At 36.8% G+C, this 17,320-nt stretch overlaps 1 protein-coding gene across 2 annotated transcripts in view; it reads left to right on the top strand.

The window, feature by feature from the left end:
* The window catches only part of LOC129042540 (cytochrome P450 7B1), a 205,857-nt gene that overhangs the window by 170,662 nt on the left and 17,875 nt on the right, over positions 1–17,320 (top strand). The window contains exons 2-4 of one of the 2 annotated variants that reach the window (XM_054498732.2): positions 7,076–7,212; positions 15,250–15,840; positions 16,309–16,515. In XM_054498732.2, the coding sequence (XP_054354707.1) occupies positions 7,076–7,212; positions 15,250–15,840; positions 16,309–16,515 (935 nt within the window). The remainder of the gene's footprint in view (positions 1–7,075; positions 7,213–15,249; positions 15,841–16,308; positions 16,516–17,320) is intronic. The other variant, XM_054498734.2, reaches the window with a different exon arrangement.

Here is a 17,320-nt window from a genome sequence, read left to right as displayed (position 1 = left end):
CACAAATATTTTCTTCCATTGTGTAGGTTTTCTTTTTACTCTGTCAGTTGTTTCTTTTGCTATGCAGAAGTTTTTCCATTTGATTTAGTCTCACCTATTTATTTTCGGTTCTGTTGCCTGTGCTTTTGGTGTCATATCCATGAAATCATTACCAAGACCAACATTAAGGAGCTCTTTCCTCATAGTTTCTTCTAGGAGTTTTATAGTTTTGGGTCTTGCATTTAAGTCTTTTTTCCATTTTGAGTTTATTTTTGTAGGTAGTATAAGATAAAGGGGTACTGGATTTTGTCAAACATTTTCTTTATTGATATGAGCAGATGATTTTTTTTCTTTAGCCTGTTGATGCAATGGATTACATTAATTCGTTTTTGAATGTTGAACCAGCCTTGCATACCTGGCATAAATTCCACTTGCTCATGGTGTATAATTCTTATTATACATTGTTGGATTCAATTGATTATTATTTTATTGAGAATTTGTGCATCTATGTTTATAAGAGGTATTGGTCTGCAATTTTCCTTTCTTGTAATGCTTATGTCTTTGTCTGGTTTTGGAATTAGGGTAATGCTGGCCTCATGGAATGAGTTAGGACATGCTCCCTCTGCTTCTATTTTCTACAAGAGATTAATGTTAATGTTTGATGGAATTCACCAATGAGACTATCTGGGCCTGAAGTTTTTCCCAGGTCACTGTCCTCCTTAGAGAGTCCCAGCTTACCATGATGCAGTCTCACTATTCCTCTGTCCTGCCACTTCTTTTCTTCTTTCTCTTTCTCCTTAATGTCCCAACCCCCACATTCTTGTTCACTTCTTGTATAGAACAATCTCATTATCTCTTAAACCAGGTCATGCCCAGTGGACCACACTGAAATTATCAAACATCCAATGAAACTTTGCTTCTAAACAAAGATAGTTCATTTTCTGAGAAAGCTCTTTGCATAGCATATTTTTGCCTGCTCATCTGAAGTTATTGAGTTCGTGTTTATCTGGGCATTTGGCAGTTTTACTTAACTGATGTGTTGAAGGATGAAGAGGGCCTTCAGACCTGGGCAACTCCTTGAAAGGTATAGATAAGCAGAGAGAGTTGACAAAAGAAACAGTTCAGGCAGAGAATGAGTAAGCAAAACCACAGATATGCAATTGCTTACAAAATATGAATAGCAGGGAGAAACTAATCCTGCTGTGTATATCAGCTACTTTCAAATACTCTTATCTCAGTCTGAATGATAAACCACCAAGGTTGGTATCAACATTCTCCTTTACAGGTGAAGACACTGAGGATCTACATAGATAGTGAGCCAGACTTAAAATTTCCCCATGAGTCAGATGTACAGAAATGTAACTTTATTTCTTCATATCTGAACTCAAATTTCTCTTGAGCCCTGATTTCTGGTGATGACTGAAAACACTGAAGACTTCCAGTGACGATAGTTTGGCCACTTCTGGTTTAAAACCTAGTCTCTTTTGTAAAACTATTTAATAAAAGTTAAGACTCTCTCCCCCCACTTCCTTTCTGTTGATCTGATGAGTCCTGTTATGCAAATGTTCCTACTGGTCCTCTTTGGCTTCCCCAGGGTGCCTCCTCAGATATCTTTGGGTATAGCCCTCCACCTTTGCGTTCATTGCTAAAATGTGCCCAGTTGGTTGTAAATCTCACCTCATTTCCTGGCAGAGCAATAACATTGTGGCTTTGTGCTTCCTTGTCCCCACCAGGCCTCTCACTGGGGCTTCTGGTCTCCCTAGACTCAGCCACATCTTCCATCTCCTCCTCCTTTGGGATCTCCCATCCACAGCCTTGTATTGAGATACTCCTCTTCCTGATATCCTGACAAACATGCCAATTCTTGATTATCAAGAGTTGTTAGAACATTTCTAAGTTTCCTTGTGCTAACATCAGAGCCCAAGAAGTGTGCGGGGATAAACAGTGTTTCAAGAATTCGGTTCCAAGAGATACTATGAAGCAAATTACATTTTCCATTGAGGTTGCTGCCAAAGTAAGCCAAGAATGGTAAAACACAGCAGCTTCCAAAGTGCCTTGCTCAAAAAAAAAAAAAAAAAGTCATTCAGACATTCAGAATTATCATCAGATACTGTAATGTATATCAGTTGTGTAGTTTCTGAAATATTAACCACATACACAAAAAAGAAAATCTTCATTAATTCAGGAAAATAAAAAAATAAAACTAAGGCACTGTTACATATATTCGGTCACCTAATACAAATATATTACATTTTTAAGCACTTTTAATAAATACATAATTTTATTTTTTCTAGTTAGTGTGCATGTATAAAGGTTGCTCACCATCTACTTAGGAGGTTATTGCAATAACCTGAACACCTAGCCTAGAATGATTACTGGAAAAGTGGAAAAGAAGAAATTACTCTGATAAGTATAGATTGCTGTAAGAAGCGCTGGACTTTTTTTTTTTTTGAGAAGGATTCTCACACTGTCGCCCGGGCTGGAGTGTAATGGCACGGTCTCGGCTCACTGCAACCTCTGCCTCACAGGTTCAAGCTATTCTGCCTCGGCCTCCCAAGTAGCTGGGATTACAGGTGCCCACCACCATGCCTGGCTAATTTTTTGTATTTTTAGTTGAGATGGGGTTTCACTATGTTGGTCAGGCTGGTGTCGAACTCTTGACCTCATGATCCACCCACCTTAGCCTCCCAAAGTGCTGGGATTACAGGCGTGAGCCACTGTGCCCGGCAGCGCTGGGCTTTAAATGTTGAGGGAAGAAAATGTGCAATAGGTCACTAGTCAAGTTTTTAACATGTTTTTTAACTACAGGTATAGCATGAAGATGAACTTTAAATATTATGGGAAATTAAATATTCTGTGTTGGTCTACTCTTTTAAATTTCTCTTCTTAACTAAAGAGAAATGCCTTAAACCTCTTTACACTTTACATCCATTTTATGTATTTAGATTCTTCTCCAGTATTTCATTTTGTTTTATTTTATATTTTATTTTATTTGAGACAGAGTCTTGCTCTGTTGCCTAGACTGGAATGCAGTAGTGCGATCTTGGCTCACTGCAACCTCTGCCTCCTGGGTTTAAGTGATTCTTGTACCTCAGCCTCTTGAGTAGCTGGGATTACAGGCAAGCTTTACCCTGCCCAGCTAATTTTTTTTTTGCAGTTTTAGTAGAGAAACGGTTTGACCGTGTTGATCAGGCTGGTCTCCAACTCCTAGCCTCAAGTGACCTGCCCTCCTCAGCCTCCCAAAGTGCTGGGATTACCGGCATGAACCACCACTCCCCGTCTCCAAAATTTGTTTCCAGATAACTTTGGCCTGTAGATGACATTTTGCACACACTTTAAGATGTGCCCTACAACTTGTATGAAAGAAACTGTAAGCACTGATGCAATGGTACTTGCATAGAACTGGGTTTAGTTATCAAGAGCATGTATAAGCTCAAATTTGTGTGACGTCTTAGATGTGTTCTTTTACTCTTTTAAATGGTAATGAGAAGATTTGAGGAAATGTATATTGTTTGAGATTATGAGGGAGTAGGGAACATAGTATTTGTTAGCTCCCCATCATTACTTTTGGACCTATTTCATTTAAGTTTTGAAACTTGATCAACCCCAACAAGCATCCTATATCCCTACTCAGCCATGGGCAGTGTGTATTTCATTTTCAAAGTCACAGAGCGTGAGAGAGACAAATAGCAGTATTTGCACTGTGCTGTGTGTCAGCAGGCCTTTCTCGATCATTATGGTGATGTCTTTCCTCCCTAAATAGTTTTTACAAATATACTGATGAAGACAGATTTCTGTTATCTATCTTCAATGGGTCATAAGTTGAACAAGCACTGTATTTTTTCCTGAAAATATGCACAGTTGTGACATGGTGTTTAATAGTCTTAAGCTTACTGCTGCCAAAATAAACACAGCTGTAAGAAATGATGACCCTCTCATCTTTGTAACAATAAAATAGCTTCCTAATGTGCTTCCCTAACTCTGAATGTTAAGTTAATATCCCCTGGATTTCTGAGCCCCATCCTTTCCCCCGGTGGAAACCCCATGAAGAATACAGCTTTTGACTGAATGACAGAACATAGAGGATGAAATTAGTTGCATTAAATTAGAATATGACAAAAAGCCTTTCTAAATCTTTGTCACAATGCAACATTCAAGCAACATTAAACCAAACAGAGTATAAGTAGACCAAGGAAGAGAGTTAATATTTTGAAAAGAAATTTGGTGAACTAGATCACTTGCAAATTTGAAAGGGTCATTGATAGCATGTGAGCTGTGGCAGTTTGTAACTTGGGGATCCTACTCTACAGTTACATGTGTGGTCTCCTCTTGTTCAATCTTTGGATATGGAATTAACTGTATTAATGGTTTTTTTGGTTTTCTTATATTTCTCATAAAAGCAAGTCTCCATTGCTAAAGCCTGCATTCAAGAAAATAATGGGAAAAAGTATAATGAGTAAGATTCCCATCTCTATGCAGTGTTTCTTGTTTTCCTATTTCTAAGTATGTGCATTTAAACAACAGTATACATTTTGTAAATTAGCATTAAGATAAATTGTCTTCTAAAAAGAGAAAGCAAAATCTTTCCTTTATTTCTATCATAACTTGGATTTATTTTGACATTCTTTCCCCTGAAAGATCTGAATTTTATTTTCAAAGTTAAATTCTACCATGTTGGATTGTGGGAAAATAAAAGCCTCTGGTAGGGTTAATCTAGCTACATAAAAGTCCATGCTGGGTATGATCGTAATCTTGATCTTTGATTAAATCTGAGCTAGTAATATCTTGTGATTAATCAAAATGAGTTGCACTGCACGTAGCACAAGTCGTCTTCACAGATGGGCTTCAGAATCAGAGTTCTTTTGAATATTTGTTTTAATCCTTTCCAGGATAAAATGGCTTTGTTTTTTGTTTTTGTTTCTTTTTACCTTTTTTACTTTAAATCAGATTGAGTTCACCAAATAAATAACTAGGAAGACATTTTGAAGTATAGTCTTGCTAAGATTACAAATCAACAAAGGAAAAACTTGTTTTTTAACTGATACTATTCTAAAGGATGTTTTGTATGTTAAAAAATGCAAATTATTAGTAAAATTTAACAAATCATCTCAATCATTGGTAGCCTGAATAAAAAACTTTATGAAAGACTATATCAAAATAATACCTCAAATAAATAATATGGAGATTTTTATAGTTCTCAATTTAAGATTATTTTTTCTCTTCTGATTATGTATTTCCAGTCTAATTGACATATGATAACAAAGAGCTTTACTCTGGCAACTAAACTTTCCAACATCTAAAACCCAGGGCACAGCAAGAGCCCTCAGATTCACACACACACAATGTCTGTCAGCTCTGGCAGTGAGCTGCTTTGGTGGTTTTTTTTCCCTAGGTCCACAGGTTAACTGACTAATGTTTCTATAGGGGCCAGAGTGCAGCTGTGGGACTCCAAGTCTTGCATCCTGGTACACAGCTTGTCCTTACATAGTTTCATGACTTTAAGGAAACTTGTTGATCTCTTAGGCCTTGAGAACTCTTACCTATAAAAATGAGAAATTGCATGAAAGCCTCCAAGGTGCCATCTAGTTCTAAACTTGGTGATAAATCAATTCAGTGAAAAATTTCACAACAAATACTTTAATATGACTTGCACATCCTAAAGAACACATCTCCATTTACTATGTTAAGTAGACTTAAGTGGTTTAAAAAACTTCAAATCCCATAATGCATCATCCCTTTATACCTTTATTATATAAGAATATAATCGAAGGTTTTTTAAGATTTAAAAAAGAAAGAAAGAAAGAAACCCTCATAGCCTTTATTTGTGGAAAGACCTAAATGCCTGTACATGAGTTGGAATTTAAAATGAGGTGGAGTTACTTTGACTGAGTATACACATATAAAAACACTATGCTATATAGAAAACAAAATAATCAGTAATTGACATTGTTTAGGTGATTTCCGACAAGCAGTTTGACTAGAACTTAGATCTGGCCTGTTCCACTGAACATCACCAAGCACATAGCAGATAACATAAATATTAGTCAAAACTAAGTTTAGGTCTCATTGATGAAACTGATCAAGCAGCATTTATAACATGACTTGTGAAAAAACAATAAAATCAGGCAGCTGATCATTTGTTTTTTATCGATATTATAACTAACAATTTCCTAGAGTAAATTATATCAAACAGTTTATTTAGTTTCCTGGAGATCTCCTTAGTCACAGGTACCTACTTATGATGACGGGAAACAGAATAGGAAATAAATAAAACAGATTGTAACTTAACTATCAGGCAGTCATACAGGCCTTGCAAGACACAATTTCTTCAAAAAATTGCTCACCAGGATGCAAAGGCATACGAATGATATAATAGGCCGGGTGCGGTGGCTCACGCCTGTAATCCCAGCACTTTGGGAGGCCGAGTTGGGCAGATCAAGAGGTCAGGAGATCGAGGCCATCCTGGCTAACACGGTGAAACCCCCTCTCTACTAAAAATTCAAAAACAAAATTAGCCAGGTGTGGTGGCAGGTGCCTGTAGTCCCAGCTACTTGGGAGGCTGAGGCGGGAGAATGGCGTGAACCTGGGATGCGCAGCTTACAGTGAGCCAAGATCGCACCAGTGCACTCCAGCCTGGGCGACAGAGCGAGACTCCGTCTCAAAAAAAAACAAAAAAAAAGAATGGTATAATGGACTTTGGGGACTCAGTGGGGGTACCCAGGGGGAAGGGTGGGATGGGATGAGGGATAAAAGACTACATATTGGGTACAGTTACACTGCTCGGGTGATGGGTGAATCAAAACCTCAGAAATCACAACTAAAGAACTCATCCATGTAACCAAAAACTACCTGATCCCCAAAAACTGTTGAAATAAAGTTGCTCACCAGAAGTTATGCATTTAACCATACATACTGGAGAAGCTCAGTAAACTCATGTCTATGATTATATAAGAATCACTGAGTAAGAGAATAGAAAGAAGCAGTGCAATCCATGCAGTCAACTTCTAGATTCAATAAATAAACCACCTGTATTCGAATAAGAATTATTTGATTTTTCTTTTGTTCTTTTATCTTTTTTTTTTTTTTTTCCTTATAGGAGACCCGGTGAGCCTCCATTGATAAAAGGTTGGCTTCCTTATCTTGGAGTGGTCCTGAACTTACGGAAAGACCCTTTAAGGTTCATGAAAACACTTCAAAAGCAACATGGTGACACTTTCACTGTTCTTCTTGGTGGTAAGAAGCACTTCTATTAATACCTTATATATGTCATAATTTTTCACTTTCTTCTTTAATGTCTTTCTGTTTTTCTGTAGGCAAAATGTAGAATATTTGTATATTTTATTTTATTTTGTAGAGCTAATGTGAAAGAAAACTATTATTTTTAGTTCAGTGATCTCACATTAAAAATCAAATTATAGAACTCTCTTCGTGGTACTTAGGGAACCCCTCTTTCCAGCCATCACCTGTCATTTTGGTTTGGTTTAGTTTGGTTTTAAAAATGGTAGAAAAAAATATATATATAACTATACAAAAGCTAGAATGTATTTTTTAAATTAATGCTCATTATTTGTAGAGCAGTTTTAGGTTTATAGAAAATTTAGTAGTTCAGAGAGTTCCCATATACCCCCTCCCCCCAATCACAGTTTTCCCGATTGTATCTATGTAGTATATTTGTTACAACTGATGAGCCAATATTGATCAATTATTAAAAATCCATGATTTACATTACAGTGTACTCTTCGTATTGTGTAGTTCGTTGGGTTTTCACAAATGTATAATGACATGTATCCACCATCACAGTATCATATGGAGTAGCTGTACTCTTCTAAAAATTTCCTGTGCTCCACCTATTCATTCTTCTTCCCCTGCCTCTGAGTCTCCAGCAACTACTGGTCAAGAATGTATTTTTCATTTTAAAACTTTCATTGCACTTCAGACTTTAATAAAGTACCAAAACACCAAGAAAAATGAAGAAAAAAACAGCAGGATTGCTACACACCCCAAACATTCTAGGACTGGGAGGAGAAGCTGGACTCTTCCTAGTTCACACCCTTTTTTAAGACCCAAACTATGTAGCTGTATCAGCTATCGATTGCTAAGTAACAAATCCCCCAAAAGTTTAATGGCTTAAAATAACAACTGGTCTGTCCTGAGTCACTTGTGTGGCTTTTCTGGACTGTGGATGGGAACTGGATGATCCCAGATGGTCTCATCACATACCTAGGTGGGCTGCCTTGTCCACTTGGTCTTTCATCCTCAAGAAAAGTTTCTTATATGGCAGTTAGTATCTCAAGGGAGTGAGAGAAAAAGCTTCAAGGTCTCTTGAGGCCTAGGCTCAGGTATTGCAAAACCTTACTTCCACCACATCCTATTAGTTAGACCAAGTCACAGTGCAGACCAGAATCAAGGGCAGAGAAAGAGACTCCACCTCGTCCTGGAAGGAGTAGCAGAGTCACATTGCATGGGGGTACATGTAGAGAGATGGAAGGAATTCATCATAGCTATCTTTGTATACAGTCTTCAACATCAGTTTATGGCTTGGGCTAGCTATTCCCTCTCTTTGCTTTTGCATGTCCTGTCTGTGCTCTGAAAGCTGATCTCTACACACTAGATTACCCACACTCCTTTGCTTGTTGAGTGTTGCCAGTGGCAGGAAAAGAAGAGGCTGAGTCTCACTCCCCACTTTCACTGGGGCTCTGGTAACACAGTTCACTCTCCTTCCTTCACAAGGTAACTGAAGACATCCAGTATAATCTCCCTTAGCTCCCCATGTATCTGCCAAATGTACCTGCATTTCTCAATGATCTACCACGTTTTCTCCAATTTCAAATAATGCTCAAGACACTCCATCTCCCTGTCCCCATGACCCTTTCTTCTTTTCTCCTCTGGACTGGTACATCTGGATTCATTCCTCTCACACATGCTTCTTCATTTTTTTCTTTCTTGGGCTCTTACCATCACTTATAACCATGCTTAAGGTTCTCCTCTAGTTACTTTCCACTTTTCTTCTTTTCTTTTGCATCCAGCTCTTTCAAGAGAGTTACATATATTTGCTATCTCTAGTTGCATATCTCCTAGAGCCCTCCTCACTATAACCAGCCTTCAGCCTTGCTGAAGTTATTCCCTGGTCCACCTACCTAGACCTCTCTACCTGGTTTGACAATGCTGATCTCTTGTTCCTTCCTGAAATACTCTGCTACTCCTTTACTCTCTATACTCCCCCTTCTGGTTCTTTATCTAAATCATCTACATGTATGCCTTTTTCTTAGCTCAACCCTTACATCTTCCTTCAACCAGCCTTGGAAGTTTATGTTCTATTCTTAGAGAGCCAGTAATTTTTTTCTGCCTGTAACTACTTTGCTGAGGGTCAGAGGCAACCTTTGGAAACTACAGTGACTTAATTTCAATGCTACCATTTTAATGCAGTATTTGGGAGAAATGATCCAACTGGAGGAAATTATCAGCATGATTGAGTTCTCTCATGGGCAGACAGTATCAGTTTCATCACAACTTACTCCTTTGCCGGAAGCTGGCTAGTCTGAGGCGGGTGGATCACGAGGTAGGAGTTTGAGACCATCCTGGCCAGCATGGTGAAACCTCATCTCTACTAAAAAAAAAAAAAAAAATACAAAAATTAGCTGGATGGTGGCATGTGCCTGTAGTCCCAGCTACTTGGGAGGCTGAGGCCAGAGAATCTCTTGAACCCGGGAGGCGGAGGTTGCAGTGAGCCGAGATCGCACCACTGCACTCCAGCCTGTTGACAGAACGAGATTCCATCTCAAAAAAAAAAAAAGAGAAAGAAAATTGTATGCATTCTGATTTCAGAAAAATTGAAATGGAAAAAAATCATGCATCTTAGAGGAATTATATTATATACAGTAGTCCTCATGAGGCTCCCCAAGATCAGGTCTCCACCAGCCTTTCCAGCTCAGTCTCTTGCTGCTGCTCGCCTTGTGCTTCACACACCATGAATGCACCATGTTGTTTGAAATTTCCTCCTCACATGCCATACCTGGTGGGGCCTCTGGGTTTTCTTTATCTTGATTTTCTTTCTGCCAGAATGTTGTTGTTTACCTGACTGACAGGGACTCAACTTTTGAGGCCAGAGTCACACATTGCTTCCTCTCAAGAGCCTTTGCTGACTCCTCCTATATTTGGTGCCTCTTCTCCAGGGTCCAGTTACTCCCAGTATCACTTCTGTAGGAGCATTTAATACATTGTGAAGTTATTACCAATTGACTTATCTGTCTCCCTTCATTATTCTGTTAGCTTCTTTATTGTCAACATTTAGTCTAGAGCTCAGAACTTATTCTCAATGAATATTGGATGGGGAAGCCCCTAATTCCTTAGAGCTGATGAAACACTAGAATACTGTACAGATAAAAGCCTGAGCTGGTGCTTCTCCTCTAAGTGAGCCTTGGGCTTTATGGTACCAAAACTATATTGTTCACTTAAAAAGCGTCATTCTTACTTTAAATAATTAACACTGGTGTTTCTAATGAATAGATAGAACAAGTGATTGAAATGTTCAGTTTTTCTTTTTTTAATACCAATGTACAAAAATAACCTAAGATGATTATGCAGAAAGTTGTGGCAGATTTGAGTCACTTTATTCACTTTTCAAAAAATAGCCAATTTCTGCTGATACTTGATTTCTTAATCTTAGGTACCAAGAAGCTTGCTGAATTTCTAACATCTAAATAATTTGACCATGGTTATGTTTGAACTCAACAGTAGACAACCACAGTTAAATGTGCACGATACCTCTGTTTTGCTTCTTACTAGAATTTGAATAAATTCCTGTCAAGAAATCCTGTTAATGTATATGGTTCTAATGATCAGTTTGCAACGTAGCTCATTTACAAAATGTGAAATGAAGAACAAAGTCTTCCGCTCTTGTCTCATAATGTGATTTCACTGAGTATATGTTCTTGCATGATGAGCAAATGATTGTCATCCCCAAAAGTCTCAAGGGACATGGATGTCATCTTAATAAAGAAATTAAAAGGTACATCTTTTCATGAGAAACCATGTAAATTCTTGACCTGTCGCAGAAAATAGTTCTCTAATTGGTTTTGTGTGGTGGTGCAGCGGAATCGTTTTCCCTAGATGTCACCCCAGCAAAGCACCACTGTACATCATTGTCAGCAGCTAGTGAAATCTTCCTAATAAGAGGGGGGATATGTACATGTGGCCATCCTCATAAAGTACAAAGTTGACTCATATTTCACTTTCCCAACCAAAATTTTCAGCTTGAGATTTAAAAATTCTGTTGTAAAACAAGCTAAACACAGGAATGAAAAGCTTCTAATTATGAAAATTGTTAAAATTCAAATTTGTCTCTTTTTTTTTGGAGATAGATTCTCCTTTTGTCACCCAGGCTGGAGTGCAGTAGCATAATCATAATTCACTGCAACCTTAAATTCCTGAGTTCAAGTGATCGTCCCACCTTGGCTTCCTGAGTAGCTGGGACCACAGGTGTGTGCCACCACACCTGGCTAATTTTTTTCTTAAGGTTTTTTGCAGAGATGGGGTCTCCCTATGTTGCCCAGGTTGGTCTTGAACTCCTGGCCTCAAGTGATACTCTGGCCTTGGTTATATTTTTTTTACAGGACATTTCTATGCCAAGCAGCCAATTCTCATGGAGATATATATATATATATCTTTGTATAGCACCAAATATATGAAATGAAAACATCAAAATTCAATTTATAATGATCCAGATGTCAAAACTTTTTGTTTGACATTAGGGTGAATGACTGGATTTTTAAAATACATTTACCAACATACTTTGAATTATGTAGCTTTACCTTCCTAAATAATTAATTTTAAAGGAAGTGGAAAGGCTACTGAGGTGGTAAAGTCTCTTATGCAGCTTATACAGGAATGCTAGAGTTAATATTGTAAGGCCAGTTAGCTCCTAAAAAGGGAAGAGAATGAAATGATTGGCAAGGAAGATATCAAAAATTTTGACCTGACTTCAAATTTACTGCCTCTAAGAATGATTTATATTGTATTTTTCTTGCAGATATCAGCCCCACTTTGACATTTATATTTTAGGCAAATGCAAACTTTGAAATTCTTTAAATCAATATTTCATATCAACTGCTGACAGTATTCTCTTCTCTTTGGAAAACATGGCAAAGGGTATTGTTTTTACCTTGTGATCTTTGTAAACTAGGTAACATGCCTGCTGACACTGGCCATTCATTTACATAAAATCACCCTGGAGCAAAAGTTAATGTTGCTGCAAGAATACACAGCTTTCAGAATACCTTTTCAGAAGATTTCCTTTGTTAAGAAATTTAAATTCATTTTATGAATGTATATGAGTTTTCCTAACTGTCTGATTAAAGATCACAAAGAAACTCTGGTTTTGCATCTCACATTAGCAGATGGTGGACAGATGGTTTAAATTAATATTAATTTTGGAAAACTTAGCTTAAATTGTTTATACTGAAGATTAAAAGTTGGAAAGCCAGCTAACATCTCCAGGGTTATTAGTACTTCCAAACCCACATGAAAAGTAAAATCCAGAAAATCAAAACGTCTTCTTCTGAAGCAATTCACATCTCAATAAAAAAGATCAGAGGTAAAACACAATGCCTTGATGTTGAAGGACACTGAAATAAGAATGAGAAAGAGAAAATACAGATCCTAGAGTGAAAAGAGCCTTGAAAGGAGTGAGATTAGATCTACAAACAAATGAAGCTAACAGTACTGATTTTTATAAAGAACTGATATACAAACAACTGCTTATATTTTTAAAAGCAATTTATTAGTAATTGGTTGCTAACTTGAACCATTTTGTCCACATTCAACTTTTATTCCCTTTATTTGAAATTAACCTTATTGTTTTTTCCCATACCCTCATTCCCAAGTGGATGGGGATAGGAGAGAGGAGGAAATAGAAAGAGAGAAAGAGAGAAAGAGAGAGAGAGAGAGAGAGAGAAAATGAATGTGTGTATTTGCAATGACTGTAGACAAAACAAAAACTGTAACATGTATACAGCCTCTACTTCAGTAGGCCCAATAACAGGTAGCTCCTGCTGTCATGTCTGAATATATTTTTCTCTTTCCATTTAGATTTAGATGAATATAGAAAATTGTAGGAAAAATTCAAAATATTCTCTAAATATTGTGTGTTTTACTAACTGAATCTTTTATACACTCTGGTAATATTAGGGAATAATTTAAAATAACCCCAAAGATATTTAGCAAAATCCTTTTATTTAGTGAAAGGAGAAAAGTATGAATCACCACCTGTGAAAATACACAACTTTGCCTAAAATTATATCTTTTGCAAAATAAGAAAATTGATTTTTTTCAATTATTTGACAGGCAGATGCTGGCAATTTTATTTAATTAAGCTGCTATGGTAAAGCAGGTGTCATAAAATATGCCTAAATTGGGTTGAATCCTTTTTGCTCTCCCCAGAGCACATACACGCACACAAATTTAGTTTACCTTGTAGAAGACAGCTTTGCGATCTGACCAGAATGAATAGCCACTTCTAGCTTTACTGGCATCCTAGATCCACTCACATTATTGAATTAATCAAGGGGAAAATGAGTGAATAAAATTTAAGTCATCTGAGTCATTTTTAGAAAATAAATCATAGCACATGTATATTCATGTATATTAAAAACTTGTGTTTCAAAATTGTGAAACAAAAACATGTTTATCTGTTTCTAGGATTAGGTTGAAAATTATTTCAAAACTTTATTTGAAATATCTTGCACCAAATTGAATTAAATTTCTATGATGCTATTTGAGTTACCATAAATAACAAGTGAGAAGTTGTTCTGCTAACAAAGCAACACACACACACACACACACACACACACACACACACACACACAGACACAAACAGGAATAATGACATAAAGACAATAAATAAGTAGATGTTAACGTTTTTAGGATCATCTAAAGTTTATGCCTGTTCTGTACAGGAAAGACATTAAATGTCATTATTGATTACTATCTGCTTAATATTTCTAATTAGAAAGAATCATAAAACAGCACTCTAGTGAGAAGACAAAGAATAGTGCATGGTGAGTAACTTCTCATCAAGGGTCTGCCACTGAAAGTGGCAGCATGATCTTGACCCTTAACATCTCTTGACTTTCTTCAGCTTTATCAACTGATAAATGCAGAGGGTAAACAAGCAATTCTCCAAGGTCTCTGCCAATTTTGAGAGACAGACTATAGTAGACTGTGTCCTTCAAGGTGCCTCCTTATAAGAATCACTTGAGGACCTTATCAAAAAGGACACTGGTAGGACCCCCTCCAAGCCTTCTGAATCAAAATCTTGCAGGAATCTGTATTTTTTGCAAGCATCCCAAGTTTTTAAATCGATAAGTTTGGGCAACACTGATATGTGGAAAAGGTAAACGTCATCACCTCAGAGAGACCTTGGTGATAACTCCAGGCTGACTGAAGCAGACTCTACTTTCTGCTTCCCTTATGCTGTGTTCCACCTCTGCCATATCACGATCCATAGGGATGCAATGATTTCTATACATAATTGTATCTCAAAAAGAAAGGGATCCAACCAAGTTTCCAGATCTTAATAAATGTGGTGAATGGTGAATGACTTCCTGAATGAATGGATGAATGGATGTGTTCTAGTTTGGAATCCTGTGTCAGTCACAAGTCAGTATGTGACCTTGAACATGTTATTAAATCTCCCTCATCCATAAAAGTGAAAATGCTGGCATTAGTGGATTTTTGCTAGTGTTGAATTAGACTTTTATTTGTGAGTACCTGCTCCATACAGTATGGTCATTTATTTGAGTTAAATTGTTGTATTTGAACAAAACTCAGATGACACCTAAGTATGAGAAAGCTCTTTATGAAGTATAAATACTCAGAAATGGAATGGCCTGTTGCCAATTTGTTTTCTGCTTTATTGAGGGAAAAATATGAGAAGTATTTAAGTCAGGGGATTATGAGAATATTTAAAGGATATTTAAAGTGTTCAGGTACTTTAGTTAAAATAAAAATTGGAAGAGTAAACCATCTTTGCAAAGGTTAGTAAGAACTTCAGGATATTTAACTTCACGTTTCTAGAGTGTTTTCCACCATCTTTCATTTTCAAAGGAAACATGTAGTGTACCTTCGAATGAAATGGATTTGTATTAAACTTTTTGCCTTAGTTATTAGGGTCTCTCTAATTTTGATTAAAATATTTTTAAATTTGTGGTGTTTATTTCCGTTTTAGTAACAAACGAACTCATATTCTCTCTCTCTCTCTTTTTTTTTTTCTAGGAAAGTACATAACATTTATTCTGGACCCCTTCCAGTACCAGCTAGTGATTAAAAATCATAAACAATTAAGCTTTCGATTATTTTCTAATAAATTATTAGAGAAAGCATTTAGCATCAGTCAGTTGCAAAAAAATCATGACATGAATGATGAGCTTCACCTCTGCTATCAATTTTTGCAAGGCAAATCTTTGGACATACTCTTGGAAAGCATGATGCAGAATCTAAAACAAGTGTTTGAACCCCAGCTGTTAAAAACCACAAGTTGGGACACGGCACAACTGTATCCATTCTGCAGCTCAATAATATTTGAGATCACATTTACAACTATATATGGAAAAGTTATTGTTTGTGACAACAACAAATTTATTAGTGAGCTAAAAGATGATTTTTTAAAATTTGATGACAAGTTTGCATATTTAGTATCCAACATACCCATTGATCTTCTAGGAAATGTCAAGTCTGTTAGGGAGAAAATTATAAAATGCTTTTCATCAGAAAAGTTAGCCAAGTTGCAAGGATGGTCAGAAGTTTTTCAAAGCAGGCAAGATGTCCTGGAGAAATATTATGTGCACGAGGACCTTGAAATAGGAGGTAAGAACTTCTGAATGAGTGCTTGCCTAAAACAAAATCATTTACAATAGACCTTTGAAATAAAAAGACAAAATGGCGACCTTGAAAATTTTTTATGCTCTTTCTAATTGGCTAATGATAAAATGTTTTACTCTGATATAACCCTGTATCATAATTGATTTTTTTTTTTTTTTTTTTTTTTTGCTGAGGTGGTAAAACAAGATACTTAATGGTGATAATGAGAAAGAGTATAACTAAGCTGCATTTACTCCTCTTATCTCATCCCCCACCACACCGCCCCCCCATGCACATTACATTTTAAACTATTCTCATTAAGCAGAAAATTAGACTTCAGAAGCCTATTGGTTCTCATTAGCATGCACTGATCCTTGGCTGGGTCTGTGTCCTAACATCTTTTAATTAGCACACTGCAAATCTAATCAGTGTAATAAACGCTATTAATCTTCCTTTTCACTTATTTTCTCCCAGCACATCATTTAGGCTTTCTCTGGGCCTCTGTGGCAAACACTATTCCAACTATGTTCTGGGCAATGTATTATCTTCTGCGGCACCCAGAAGCTATGGCAGCAGTGCGTGACGAAATTGACCGTTTGCTGCAGTCAACAGGTCAAAAGAAAGGGTCTGGGTTTCCCATCCACCTCACCAGAGAACAATTGGACAGCCTGATCTGCCTAGGTAATTTATTTTTATCTGTTATGAAGAAAAGAAGGTACCTCTCTGCAAACTCGGTTTATCACTCATAGCTGTTTACCAAGAGGTGGAGGACACAGCTGCCTAATTGACATAATAACACCCATTTACATCAATTATAAATTATGTAGTTTATAGCCGTAGATACTCTCATTGCATGTAAACATTAAGGCCTAGGTAATTAACTATGCAAGGTATGCAAAAGGCTAAACCAAAGCTTTACAATTATTTGAAAAAAAGTTTATGCCTATTAAATCATTTGATTCTGAGCATCTGTTGATGTGCTAATGCTTTCCAACACTGCTGCACAATCTTGTCAAGAAGTATTTAGGGATTGAAAAGGAAAGTATTGCAAAAAAGGCACCCTGTGTGCAAATTGTATTTATTCTCTAAAATGATGTCTATATTTTCAAGCACAGGTTAGACGTTTTGTGGAGTGTGTGATTCTCAAACACACAGAAAAAAAGTTTTCCATTGGAAGTTCGTAATTTAAACCCACAAAAAAAAGAAAAGAAGGAAAAAATAGAAAAGAAGAAAGGGAGGAGGGAGGGAGGGAAGGAAGGAAGAGAGAAAGGGAGAAAAAGAAAAGGAAAAGCAACAACTACAAACTATTCCTGTGAAACATTGATATTTTGTAAAATACTCACTGACTCATGAGATATACATGGTCACTATTTCAAGTATGTTTGAGGTTGGTAGTGACTAGGGTTTTTTTCTATTTCTACATAGGCCTGTACCTCAATGACTGGAGCTTTTAATCGCAGCAGATTTCGTTTAATTAGCAAACTGC

The sequence above is a fragment of the Pongo pygmaeus genome, chromosome 7, assembly GCF_028885625.2.
Source record: "Pongo pygmaeus isolate AG05252 chromosome 7, NHGRI_mPonPyg2-v2.0_pri, whole genome shotgun sequence".
In the NCBI taxonomy this organism is placed as follows: Eukaryota; Metazoa; Chordata; class Mammalia; order Primates; family Hominidae; genus Pongo; species Pongo pygmaeus.
The sequence above is the reverse complement of the archived record's forward strand: the minus strand, read 5'-3'. Positions and strand labels throughout refer to the sequence as shown.